Source organism: Microplitis demolitor, chromosome 8 (assembly GCF_026212275.2).
Source record: "Microplitis demolitor isolate Queensland-Clemson2020A chromosome 8, iyMicDemo2.1a, whole genome shotgun sequence".
Classification (NCBI taxonomy): Eukaryota; Metazoa; Arthropoda; class Insecta; order Hymenoptera; family Braconidae; genus Microplitis; species Microplitis demolitor.
Window position 1 is genome coordinate 1,584,598 of NC_068552.1, and position 15,208 is coordinate 1,599,805.

General features: G+C 31.8%; 2 protein-coding genes across 2 annotated transcripts; one reads left to right on the forward strand and one right to left on the reverse strand.

Annotated features, from left to right (window-relative positions):
* The first annotated feature begins 5,594 nt into the window (after positions 1 to 5,594).
* On the forward strand, positions 5,595 to 6,549 carry LOC103571359 (cuticle protein 64-like). The gene is made up of 4 exons (XM_053741323.1): positions 5,595 to 5,618; positions 5,744 to 6,152; positions 6,236 to 6,293; positions 6,384 to 6,549. Exons 1-4 carry the CDS (start codon positions 5,595 to 5,597, stop codon positions 6,547 to 6,549), a joined length of 657 nt encoding a protein of 218 aa, XP_053597298.1.
* Positions 6,550 to 10,582: 4,033 nt separating this feature from the next.
* Positions 10,583 to 15,208, reverse strand: LOC103576834 (uncharacterized). The gene has a single exon (XM_008557227.3). It carries the CDS (start codon positions 15,206 to 15,208, stop codon positions 10,583 to 10,585), a length of 4,626 nt encoding a protein of 1,541 aa, XP_008555449.3.

Genomic DNA, 15,208 nt, shown 5'->3' on the forward strand with positions numbered 1-15,208 from the left:
TCAAATGATTTATTTTGTTTCTATTCTTTAGTTCAAAATATTTATTTTCATTGAATATTCAATCATTTTAAAATTTTAAATACATTTTACATTATGGGTGTGATATAGCAGACATCAGACAAATTTAAAATTATTAATAAATCGAGTAAATAATTAATAATATAAAATTTAAAAAAATGCAAATTCAAAAAATTTTGAAATTAATAGTGCTTTTTTTGTAAATATTATTTTTTTAATTATTTATCTTATTTATTTATAATTTTAAAGTTCTCTGATGTCTGCTACATTCATACTCGTTTTACATTAATATTATTTAATAATTATTAATATTTTCACCATGAATAAATGCAAAAAATAACTTATTTTATTTACTGTTCCGATATTAGGACAACCGAATTCCCGTATTGGGACAAGGCTATTTCAGCGTTCCGGTATTGGGTCTTTTGGGTGTCATAGAAAAAAATTTTTTTTTTATATTAAATTTAAGAAAAATGAACTAATTTGATTATTTTTGAATTGGTAAATGTCTATTCTATGATGTAATAAATTATTTTGGTTTATAATTTATTTGAATATTTTTAAAACGATAAAAATCAGTCATATACCCTTCGTCGTTCCGGTATTGGGACATTTACCTTATCACTGCAAATTAAAGTAAGCATATGTAAGCTCGACTCTTAGACTTTGGCACTTATTTATTATATACAATCAAATACGTATATTAAATAGTATTAAAATTACAATTCAACCATAATTTTTATGTATGATTTAATGACACTTATTTAAGACAACATGAATCATTAAATTATATCGAATTTAGTTAAATCAGAAGTTTGTGTATCGGAGGTCATTTGTGCTCTCGAAACTTGGCGTGAAATTTGTCAACTAAGTTTACTTATACTGATTAGTAGCTTCTTGGAGTACTAACAGATGGTTTGGATTGTACATAACTGTAAACAACGTTTTCAACTAAAATTCTCCTGATTGGCAAGATATTCTATGCATAGTCAGAACTGATTCTAATAATTGCATTAAAAATTTAAAATTAAAGTTTTGTAGAATTTTTTAGACTGTGATCCTGATACACATTAAGACATTCGTAGAATGCTTGTAAGGATTGACGTCAACTGGGTCTTGAACTCCAACGAAAAGAACGATTTTCACAAAACCATTTTGCAGATAAATTAAGAACTAGAATGATACTTTAAGGCTTTTTCCAATAGCTCCCAGCAGGTATAGAACATTGTATGGAAAAAAATATAAAAAAATAGGATTATTATTATCAATGGATCCAAACAAGAATGGCGATCAAAACGACTGTCTCGTGGGTTAATAACTAATACGTACCTATGTCTCGGCTGGACTCTAGATAAATGTGATCTTTTGTATTTGAGTTGATCCTGCATTGATATAATTTAAATTTCTGTATTAATATTTTGTTTGTAAAATATGTTTTACAAAGTTTATATAATTTTATTTTGTTTCCGTTTTATCGGGTAAAATTTTAGAAAAAAAGTCATATATTACTTTATAGTTGATCCTCCACGGCATTGTGATGCGAACTTATTACCTGGCTTTTCCGCCCCAAGTGTAGAAAGATTTCCTTTGCAGTCGCCCTCTATCGCCTTCCGCGCAAGTAGTGTTGAATAAAATTATCGTAAGTCCCAATCGCTATTCTCTCATTTCTTTCATTCGTCCGTCACAGTGTACAACTCGGCCGGCTAAATTCCGAGTATTTCATGTTTACTTAAAATTCTTTCCGAGTTTTTTTCTTTTCTTTTATAAAATCGTTCTGGACTTAGAAAAATTTTCTAATGATTTTTTTTCACAAAGTAAAATATTTTTAACACCACTTTCGGTGTTGAATCCATGTGAAATTGATAAATGTTAACAAATTTTGATAACAATAATATTTCAAAAACAAACAAAATTTTTAATAGCGTCGTTAAAATTACAGTAATTATGTGATAAATGTTTATTGCATAATAAAAGCAAATTTGACTACAACGTAGCGATAAAATTCTCAGCGTAGAGATAATAAACCAACTTCACTATTTTATAGTGATTGTGGCAATAAAATAAAATAATTACAAATTAAATAAAACTTTTTTCGATTCCGTAACAATTTTACTAACTTTTTTTACTGTAGACTGTGACACTTTTTCGCGAGCTGTTTCGCTGTTTGTGAAATACTTCAATAGTATATAAATTAACTGTGAGTGGTGTGAAAGCAATCCTATCGTTTTTATTCAGTATATGAGTATGAGTTTTAATTTTCAACCCATGCGTTAAATTGAAATTACTCTTTAAATTGCTGGCTTTTCGATCAATTATTAGAAAAAAAAAAAAAAACTAATTTATGCTATCGAACGAGAAAAAAAAATTATTGTCCTTCAGCCTGATAATATATAGAATAGACAAAGGAATAGTACTTCTATAATCTCATTATATTGTACCAGTAAATTACTACCTTCGCGGACAATAATTGAGAATGTCAGTCTCACCATTAGCGCGGATCACGTTTGATCATTCATTCTCTTTACTAACTTTAAATCTTTTATACATATTAGTCGCAACCAAGATACTTCATCTTATAGATAACAAATATTATATTCACTAGTTTCAGAACTTTACACTGGTGATGAGCTTAAATTTAATATTTCTTAAGCTTGAATTATTTATTTTAATATGGAAGACTTTGCATCTGAACTATATGCCCGATGAAAAAAGATTTTATATAACTGTATGCAATTATAGTAAATTATATACGATTGGATAGAAGTGATGCATAATTATATAAAATGTGTATATAATTATACACAATCGTATATAATTCTATATAAAAATGAAAAAAAAGAATGATAAAATTATATACGAATGTATATATTTGGATATAATTATATAGAATTCTTTATAATTATATATAATCTATACGAATACAGTACTTAATTATATATAAATATATAATTACGTACTGTATTCGTATAGATTATATATAATTATATATCATCTAAACGAATACAGTACGTAATTATATATAAATATATAAAATTGTATATAATTATATATCATCTAAACGAATACAGTACGTAATTATATATAAATATATAAAATTGTATATAATTATATAGAATTATATATAATTATATGTCATCTAAACGAATACAGTACGTAATTATATATAAATATATGAAATTGTATAGAATTATATAGAATTATATATAATTATATATCATCTAAACGAATACAGTACGTAATTATATATAAATATATAGAATTGTATGTAATTATATACAAATGCATATATTTGTATACAATTATATAGAATTATATATAATCTATACGAACACAGTATGTCATTGTATGCAAATGTACATATTTGTATAAAATTATATAGTATTGTATATAATTATATACAATCTATACGAATATTATTTTCTTTTTTCCCTCGATCAACTACTGGTGGCAGCACTAGCGTAACAGTAGGATTTAAAAAAAACGGTATCTAAGACAAAAAGGCGGGATATTTAAAAAAATTTTCAAAAAATCAAACGAAGTAAAAAATAAAAAAATCCAATTAACAATTCAAAAGTCAAATTAAAATTTATGTTTAAAAAAAAACAAATAATTTAATTAATATTATAAAGTGAAAGTCATTTTTAAAAATAAAACGAGCGATTAAGGTATATACTTTTGATATTTTTACGATTTTATCAAATATTCTAATTTCGCATAATCAATTACAATAATTTAATTTTAAATTACAGGAATTCCTATAAGACGACACCCCCTTCCCCTCCTGCCCCTCTAATCTAGTAAATTATTTATTGAATTGAATTCCAGCTTGAATGATTTAAAAAGAACTAAAAATTTACTGTGTTTACGTACAAATTTATTGAAGTTACGATTTTTTAGGAATTTATTGCAATATTATAATTTAAGATTCTGCATTAAAAAAAAAAAAAAAAAAAAAATATATAACTGATTAAAAGCCTTAATTAAATTTAGCTCGTTAATAAGATCGCTAATTTTATTTACTTGAAATTAGAGCGGATTTTAATAATATCAAGTTCTCTGACATTAGCAAGTTTTGCAACGCGATTCTTAAAGGTCGAGTTCGCGAAGTCGAGTCAAACTATCTCAATGCGACCTAGCGAGCAAAGTTAATTCTACAGAATGATTCTCGATGATGGTAACCCACACTCACCTTCTTTCACAATTTTTATCTTCCTTCGCAGATGCTACTTCACCTGAAGAATCGTGTGAAATGACTCATCCAGAGGTGTAATTATTATTGATCGCCTACTTAAATCCTTATACTGAAAAAAAAAAAAAAAAAAAAAAAAAAAAATTCAAGTAATTATTTTTCTTGATTCCATAAATGATCAAAGTAAGTAATTTTTTTCTAAAATGAAAATGAGAGTTTTTTTTTACGAAATTATGATTTATCATGTAGACTACCATTTCTCATAAGCACATAACTTAACAAATGGTGAAAATTTTTAATAAATATGAAATTGTACAACTGCATCAAATGGTTCAATCGTCCCCTTTGCGGGGGCAATTGAACTACTATTCGGGGACAATTGAACCAAGAGTATTAGAACCACAAACGAATGACTTTAATGAATAATTTACTATTCCTTACAGCTTAAAACTAAAATTACAACACTTCTAATAATATTTATTATTTTATATAACATTATATGTTATAACAATCACTTTTAAAACTTCTGTCAATATAATTATTTTTTTCTTGGTTAGGTTAGCTTGTTTTCACATTCTGTCAAGATGCGCGCGCATGTCTGATGCTCACAGTGTGATTCGTGTGGTTCAACCGTCCCCGAGAGTACTGGTTCAATTGACCCCATATGATTTTATTGAAATAATTAGTTTAAAAAAAAATATTCAAGAACTATTTTACTAGAAGTAAAGTTAGAAATTTATGACTAATATATGTAAGAAGGTATTACAAAAAAATTTTAAGATTACATTTGAAAATTAAAAAATTATTAAACAATTTGTCAAGAGCTGAAAAAAAAGTTCAGATGCCTAAAAACACAAAAACTTGAATTTTTAAAAATTAAATCATCATATTGGTTCGAAATTTTGGTCAGACTAAGGTTTAGTGTATTAAAATATAATTCCAAGGACGAATCATTTTCATATTTTTTTCGATTTTTTAAGCTTACTGATTCAATTGCCCCCTGGTTTTTATACGATCATAAAAAAAAAATAATAATACCAGTAATGATGTAATAAAACCGTTTGAAACAATTAAGAATAAAAAACCGTGAGTCTCGATCGATTTACGGTTATCAATCACTTGCAACAGTCTAATCGGTATTGTAAACGGAGAAATCAGAGGTCTCCAGTGTTACCAGGAGCTTCGAAGGACACAAGATCACAATTCTCGATGCACCAGACTTTATCGGGTGTGGCATTGTTAACCTTCTTACGAAATGCATAAACCTCCCGTCAGTGAATATGATTCGAAGGGATCAGCGGGGGCGCGGTCAGCATCCTAGAGGTGTAGGTATATAAGGTCGAATCGTACCGTTCAGAGGTACATTCTACCATCGACAGTCAGCAACATGAAGACTTTTGTAAGTATCAGTGTAATAACGCGCGCATGACACATCATTATAAGTCGCTGCTATACAATTGTGTGATCCAAATTAAACAACCACAAAATACAAATACATATACCCATACTTTTACTTACCAAAGTTATCGTGCACAGATCATCGCTTTGGCTATTTTCGGTGTTGCGGCTGCTGGACGTGACCGTCGTGGTGCAGTTTGGGGCTACGGTGATCATGGAGTTTATGGTGCACATGGATTTTACGGAGGGCATGGGGCTTATGGCGCCCATGGTGTAGCTCTTGCTGGACACTCCGTAGGACCAGCTAGTGTTGTTGGACCACATGCTGGAGCATCTGCTTTGGCTGGTCCAGCAATTGGACCCTCTCATCTTGCTGGATCTGTCGCTGGACCGGTGCACGTTTCTGGTGCCGTTGCTGGACCCGCTACCGTAACTGCTTCCGTTGCTGGACCTGCTCACGTTGAGGGCTACGATGGACATTACGATGGTGCTTATGGTCATGGTTTTGCTCATGGATATGGTGGTTTCGCCCATGGATTTGGTCACGGTGTGTATTATTCAACAAACCAATAACTGTTATTACGATCCATTGTTTCTGAATGTTATGATCTTCTTTTTGATTCTGCACAGGATACGGATACGGTCATGGAGCTCATGGTGGTCACGGTGTCGTGGTCGTTGGTCCTGCTCATCATGGTGCTGTTCATGCTGGATATGGCAGCCATGGCGCCGTTCTTGCTGGACCCCATGCTCACGGTGCTGTTTTGTCTGGTCCCCATTCCCATGGTGCTGTCATTTCTGGACCCCACTCTGGTACTGCTGCAGTTTCCGGTCCCCATGCTGGTGATGTTGTAATTTCTGGACCATCTGGAAAAATTACCGCTCATGGTTCTGGTCATGGTGCTGCCATCCATGCCGGTTACGGTCACGGTCATCATTGGTAAAAATTCTTATGATCGAATAAATAAATTTCTTTATTTATATGTTTTTGTTATTTCAAAAATGTATTTATAATACTGCCGTGATTTGAAACTGCTCATTATTACAAAATAAAGCTATGCAATTACTTCGACTTTGTCTCATAAAAATTGGTATGTAGTAAGGAATAATATCAATCGATATTCATGTCTTTATTCATGTATATAAAAACAGAATTTGTATATGAAAAATAAAAATATATATATATATATTTAATAAAAAACAATGTTGACTAAATTTTTCAACTATTCTACTTTTTACGCAGTAGCTTTGTCTCAATTTACATGTTGGATTTACTACTACAGCTCGTGTACATTCACTGTAAGCTGCTTACCTGTAAGTACTAGGAGAAAATCATATCATATTTAATATATTTTAGTAATACAAAGCTGAAGCTATAAGTAATAAGTAGCGGCCAGAGATTTTTTGCGTGGCCGCTACTTATTATGGCCGCTAGCTTTAGCTTCATTTTAGTAAAAAATACTAATGCAAATAAATAAGATTACTTTTACTATATATTGCACTAAATGAAAAATATGAAACTTGACTAAACTATGCATTACTCGACAGTATTCAAAAATTACTTAACAGTTTGCACTTTTTTGGAAGCAGATCGTTAAAATTAGTAATTAGTAGAAAATGTACAGACGAATATGTATTACAAGTTCAGAGACTCTTGTTTAAAGGAGACATTGGACCTACGGACTGAGGGCAGGATACACACGCGGGTGATCAGGGTTCGAATCTCGATCAAGTAAAGTCAATTTTTTTATATCAAAATTTACACCAAAACAATACAGTTGACATAAATTAGAATAATAATAATGATAACAAGTTCAAAAACTAATAAAAATTTTTTTTTTTATTTTATTCTATTTTTTTATAGTACTCTCTAAATATAAAAAGTGAAAACCACTAAAAAATAGTGTATATGCACAATTTTATAGTTTGGTATACTTATAAGTGTGAAATAGTGAATAGTCACTGTTTCAGATGTAGAGTAAAATTTTCGAAATTAGGTAGTAAATTTCACTTAACATGTGGTTTATACTAATATAGCCACAATCACACCATTTATACAGCGTTTTAGGTCCAAACTGAAAAAAAGTAGTTTTTTTCGAAAACAATGCGTTCTATCTTAATTTGAAATAGTGTAAATAGTGAATATTTACTGTTTCAACTGTAGAGTAAAATTTTCGAAATTAGGTAGTAAGTTTCACTTAACATGCGGTTTATACTAATATAGCCACAATCACACAATTTATACAGCGTTTTAGGTCTAAACTGAAAAAAAGTAGTTTTTTCGAAAACAATGCGTTCTATCTTAATTTGAAATAGTGTAGATAGTGAATATTTACTGTTTCAACTGTAGAGTAAAATTTTCGAAATCAGGTAGTAAATTTCACTTAACATGTGGTTTATACTAATATAGCCACAATCACACCATTTATACAGCGTTTTAGGTCTAAACTGAAAAAAAGTAGTTTTTTTCGAAAACAATGCGTTCTATCTTAATTTGAAATAGTGTAAATAGTGAATATTTACTGTTTACTAATGAAAAGTATGTCACTAATTCAAATAGTATATACTTTTCAGTGACAATAAGTGACTATTCACTACCAAAAAGTGATTATCCCATAAGACATATGTAAGACTATACAATGTTTTTAAAAAAAATTTTTTTTTTGTACAATATAAATTTATTAGTTTTAATTGACATTTTTGAGTAAAGTTCTCTTAATTTTTTTTTCGCACGTAGAAGTACGACATGATCTAATTCGCATAAATCTACCGTACTGCAATATATAAGATTTATGCAGATTACATCCTCTAACCTTGAAATAAAATTTTTAGGTTAAAATACTTCACAAACTGGTTAATAATAATCATAACCTTAAATAATCGGTTATTATGATGATCAATTTATGTAAGCAATGAAATAATTCAATAATAATTTAATTTATTATAATGATAATGAATAAAATATTTACCAATAATTCTAAGAATTTCGCAGCAGAGATAATCTCAAATATGTCTCCACTTTTACATTATGTCGATCAAATGCCGATGAAATTACTCAGCATGTTTATGAATAAAATTCGCTAAAAAAATTTTGCGGTTTTATTCACAAAAACTACATTACGAAATCGTTTACTAAGACACTTATATTATTTCACAAAATATTTACTTTAGTTATGAAATCCATAGTCATATTTTCTGACAATTACATGAAATCGGTGACTGATGAATTTATACCAATAAATATATAAATAATTAAAAATATAAATATTGTTGTAAAAGTAAAGTTGGTTGAATGAATTTCAAGAGGTCATTAAAATAAATTGATATACAAATAGTAAATGTCTGTGTAATATCCTTGGTTTCATCAGCAACATGACTTTGGCTACAGATGTAACCACGTGGTTGAAATATTGTGAGAGAGTACGGAACTGATTCATTGTAAAATCATAAAGGTCACTCTACTTGCAATCGAACGGTGAGAATAGAATTCATCTATGGATATACATATAGATATATAATATATATAAATTGCACTGCATAATAGTTTGACTATTACGACTCTAACAAATGTTGACATCATATGCATCGATCGGCGATATTTACCAATTACATCACACGATAGGTTTATCCGGTATTTGTTGTGGTTCATCTGTAGACTAAAGTCAGAGGAACATAACATTTAGTACATATTGAGGGTAATAGTGTATAAACAATGCAGGTATTAGCAATTGATGATGACAGCTAAGCGTTTGTCTATACAATATTGATTTCAAGTTTATCTTGAATGCATAGGGGACGTAGGACCAGATGCGACACTATTTTGAAAGTCAAACAATTTTTTTTTTGCTTCAAAAATATTAAAGTCAAAAGATATTACCAAAAGTCGATGAATATTCTGAGATTTTTCTGCAAATTTATGTCCCATGTCTTTCTGTCTTTGTTTATTATGTGGACAGTCAGATAAATTTCACTCTTTCTTACACGTTTTTGGTTATGTTTTTCTTTCTCCGTCAATATCACTCGTTACAGCGCCATGGTGTAAAATGGAAGACAGAAAATTAAAAAAAAGTCAGCTTATAATTATTATTATACGATAAGGGAAAGTGAGACCAAGTGAGGTACTAAGATATATCGCGTCACTAATTCCAAAAGGACATATACTTGTATACGCCCTTTCGCTTTAGGCAACTCTCTAAAGCCAAAAGAGCGTACGGTTGGACAAGTTTTTTTGGAATTCCTGGAATTATTTGTATATAATTATATATATTTATATACAATTCTATGTAATTGTATACATATATATACATTTGTATAGAACTACATACTGTATTCATAAAGACTATATATACTTATATAGATTCTATATAGTTGTATACAAATATATACATTTGTATATAATTACATACTACATTCGTATTGATTAGATATAATTATATACCATTCTATATGACTGTATAAAAATATATACATTTGTATATAATTACATACTGTATTAGTATAGATTATATATAATTATATACCATTCTATATAATTGTATAAAAATATATACATTCGTATATAATTACATACTGTATTAGTATAGATTAAATATAATTATATACCATTCTATATAATTGTATAAAAATATATACATTAGTACATAATTACATACTGTATTCCTATAGATTACATATAATCATATACGATTCTATATAATTGTATACAAATATATACATTCATATATAATTATATACTATTCTATATAATTGTATTAAAATATATACATTTGTATATAATTTTATTATTCTTGTCTACACTTTTATATAGAACTAGCTTTTGCCCGCGACTTCGTCCGCGTGGAATAGTGACTTCCGGCAAATTTTTTGGTTCTTCCCACATAGTTCCCGTTCCCGCAGAATTTTCAGGATAAAACCTATGTTTTTTTTTCGAGTTTCAAACTATATATCTGTATAATTTTTAAATTAAATATAATTATTTTAAAGAACTTCTGCATATACTACATTTTTTGTTTTATTATCTTGTGGCAGAAGAACATATTGATTTTCGCCACAACCCGATCTTGATAACGCGACATATAACTGGCCGTGCGAAAAACAGTCTTGGCGTAAATCGATCCCCACGTGTTTGAATGTTTGCCCCTGTGATTTATTTATTGTGACTGCGAAAGATAATTTAAGCGGAAATTGTATTCTTTTAAAATTGAAGGGTAAGTCGTTGGGTATCATTGGGATGCGGGGTATGAGGACCGTTTGACCAACTGCTGGACCAGTCAAAACTATTGCAACGATGACGTTATTGCGCAGAAATTTTACTTGAAGTCGGGTCCCGTTGCATAAATTTGGTGGTTTGAGATTTCTTAGTAAAATTATTGGGGCACCTATTTTTAACTTAAGAGAATGTGGGGGAAGGCCGCTTGGGTTCAAGGAATTGAGGAACTCCTGTGGGTAATGAACTACATCTTCTTGATCCATCACGGTATCAATGGATGTGTAGGTTACAATATCTCCCGGGAGTTTACTCAAAATGATATCATTTATTTCGTCAACGCTACTATTTCTTGCCGCCAATATTGCTCTTTGACACATCCATTGATGGTCCTTGTTTTCTATTTGGCTGATGTCAGGGTATACCTTAGTTACTAATTCCTCGATGTTACCCACTTTTACTCCTAAATCGCAATCAATTTCAATTTTATTATTAGAATGAGGTATATTCCCGTCTCCTACAGAAAGTAATTTTGAAGGGAAAGTTATACTACCTCCCCCCAAATGTGCTCTCATATTTGTTGATAATTTTAAAATATTTACAAATTTCCATAATGGAGAACTTTTAAGGCAAGCCTTCACAATGTCTGCTCTAGTTCCTCTTACTATTACCGGTAAAGTTTGGCGAAAGTCCCCAGCAAACATAACAGTAATCCCACCCATGATTTTATCACAGCTTCTAAGATCTCTAAGAGTTCTGTCTAGAGCTTCTACGTGAGCTCTATGTATCATGGTACATTCGTCCCAGATTATTAGACTGACGTCTTGTAAAATTTTCCCCAAGGGGCCATTTTTGCGTATAGAGCACACGCTATCTTTCTCTAAAGACACAGTCAGGGGCAGTTTAAAAGTGGAATGAGCTGTGCGTCCACCTGCTAATAAGGTTGCAGCAATACCTGACGACGCTACTGCCAAGGCTAGCTTTCCCAGAGACCTTACTTTTGCTAATATAAGATTAGTGATAAACGTCTTGCCGGTCCCACCGGGAGCATCCAAAAAGAAAATTCTTCCTTCATTAAAACGTACACTGTTCATGACACAATTATACGTTGTCACCTGGTCATTAATTAATCTTGGTTCATTTTGTGCGATATACTCATTCAATTCATTTATGTTATATGGTTTTCGCAACGCTATTTCTAATGGGTCCAGAAGCGAGTTATTTCTTTTTGCTGCAGGAAGCCCAAAGTCGGATAGGGATTTATCTGAAAACTCATGAATTTGATCTTCAATTATGATTAGTCCATCATTGTATATATCATCATTATATGCTAATGTCATATCCTGATTCTCATTACGCATTCTGTTTAATATATCTTCACATAAAGCATCACGAAATTTATTCCATAACTCTAAGGGATCAGAGGGTTGGCAAAATATAAGGATAGTGGTAAATAATTCTCTTAATTTTGTAGCTGGCTCGGATATGATAGCATCGGACATGGTATTTTGCCAATGTTCATCTCCCTCCAGTAAACCTAATTCCTTGCAAGCGCCTTGGTACGTTTGGAAAATAACACCATTCACGGTTCTTAGATGTTGAAATGACATTGGACCGCGAACATATTGCAATAACATTCTTAAATAAAAACATTCAGTTTGAGTTGGATGAATGTTATAAACACGGCCTAAAGTTGTGTCTTTTTTTACACCGGGATATCCCTCAACATCTTGCCCGCGTCTTCTTCTAGAAAATGAATTTCTTTGCCAAACGTAATACTGGGGAACTTCGTGATATAAAAGGGTTTTTGCGAAATCGTCGCTTTTGCAGAGATCAAAGAACGCTGTAAGTGTCGTTGATGAAGGATTGTTCACACGATCTTGGAGATTTTCATTATTATAAAAATATACTCTTTGTCCATTTTCCAAATGAACGGCTAAATGAACTACTGCCGGTAAACGTTCATGAATAGAGAATTGGAAAATTCTCCAAAACGCCTCAGAGGAACTTATATAGCGACCATTTAGATATTTTTCTACTTCATCGTTATTACTTTGTAACGAAAATGTGGCTTGATCAGAACCTTTATGAATATACTTACAGATGTATTTAATAGCTTTGACCGATTGACAAAACTCTACGTTAATGTGTGCATTGAAAATTCGTGATAGCAGTGGATTATAGGGAACCACCCAACGATTATCCACGCTCATTTCTGTACCTTTTACACGAATTATAGCTGTGTTTCCACCATTATCTGGAGACCTGCGTCTGTAGGTTGGATAACCGTCATCCCCCGTTTGTGTTTCCGAAATAAAATGCCTAGGGAACTTTTTAGAACAAACGTTTTCTTTCATACATGGTGATGAAGGATTATGAAATCCGCAAGGACCATGTATCATATTTTTTATAACAATATTATGAAGAATCGGATCTTGTTGTATGTCAGGTATTTCAGCCGATATTATTGCATCTATAGAATCTGGTTGAACTTTGTTAGCCAGCCACAATAAAATGTGGGCGTGAGGTAAACCTCTTTTTTGCCATTCTACACTGTAAACAAAGGCTTTCGATGGGCCAAAAATATTTTTCTTCGTTAATAGGTCTATCATTTTCTTGAGTTTTAAATGAAATACCCTAGAAATTAAATCATGTCTATCATAAGAATGTTGATTGGGCAATAACTCACTTTTTATTTCTGGCCATTCGGGGTTACATGTAAATGTAATGAAGAGGTCAGGTCTTCCAAATTTCCTGACATATGTCATGGCATCTTGACTTTTTTCATTCATGAATCTGGGGGATCCTGTAAATGACGACGGCAATATAACGTGCTGGCCAATATTAGAAGCGTTTATATGTCCATCATTTACGACGGCATCTCTTAAATGAATGTACTCTTCTGCTCTCAATTTTTTTTGATTTCTTTTGATGAAGTCTAGCCTCTCAGAGATCATTTTTGCCGCCATATCAACACAATATTGGTTGAATAATCCTTTGAAATAATGTATACTGTTAAAGTCATTTAGTCTCACCATGAATCTAAATGCATAAAACTGCATACATGAAACAGTTTTAGATGTAGCCGTAGTATTCTGCTGTGGAATATTAATACAGTATCCGTCGTTTCCAAAGGGAAACAGTAAGGGATATTGAAGCGGGTCATAAGATCTATGAATTTCAGAAACTCGTTGAAGTCGACCATCTCTCGCAGTCAATACAATATCACGAGGACCTTTGTCTTCATCTATCATAAGAACAGCTACTTCATCTACTACTGGCGCATTATACCGACCTCTATGCTCATTATTAGGTTTTACATCAGCATGAATGATAAGTTTTAAATCATTCGGTGGTCTATTTTCTAGATTGTACTTAAAACTTTGAATATACGTATTATGATCATGAAGATATGATTGGAGAACATCGATAAGATCGATTTGCAAGCTTGGGTTTAAATTTGAGCGCAAGGATACCTGATCTGCATGGGAAACAAAATATATTTGCAGGAATTCGGGTTGTGCCCCTACAGCTGGAAGTAAGTCACCGATTAAATGATAAACTTGCCCTTGGACTTTAAAAGTGGGCATAAAGTTTCCCTCACGAATTTCTTTGGCACCAAATGAAGTCATCTGAAATAATGTATTATATTGTCTTGAGTGGTTTAAGAAATGCTTAGATAAAGGATGTGAGCCTGATATCAGTTCCTTTAAAACGGATGTTGGTTCCGGAATTATAGGTATATTTACTTTACCACCACTACAACACAGTCCAGGAGTTTCAGCTGCCCATTTTTTTGCTTGGCATAAGTTGCATATTTTATCCATTCTACCAATATCAATATCATTTAGCTCAGAATAGTCAACGGTACAATCATAAGCAAAAGCAGCATTTAATAAATTATGTTGTCTGCGAGTTCTATTCCTAGTTGATCGGGCATTTTGCTGTGCTAATCGTTGGGATCGTTCAGTGCTTGATTCCCGATCACGGTTAGCCAAAGTTCGGGAATTCTGTGAGGCCAAACGTTGAGAACGTTCAGCACTGGATTCCCGATTGCGGTTAGCCAATGTTCGGGCATTCTGTGTGGCCAAACGTTGAGAACGTTCAGCACTCGATTCCCGATCGCGGTTAGCCATAGTTCGGGCATTCTGTGAGGCCAAACGTTGAGAACGTTCAGCACTCGATTCCCGATCGCGGTTAGCCATAGTTCGGGCATTCTGTGAAGCCAAACGTTGAGAACGATCAGCACTCGATTCCCTTGCACGGTTTTGTCCAGTAATTGCTCGTTGTGTAGCCAACCTGTGCATATTTTCATCCTCAGTTTCATTGCTGCGCAAAACTCGCAGCCGCTTTGCAGTAGCAGTCTGCCGAGAAAGCTGAGTTCTTTTTCTCGGCAT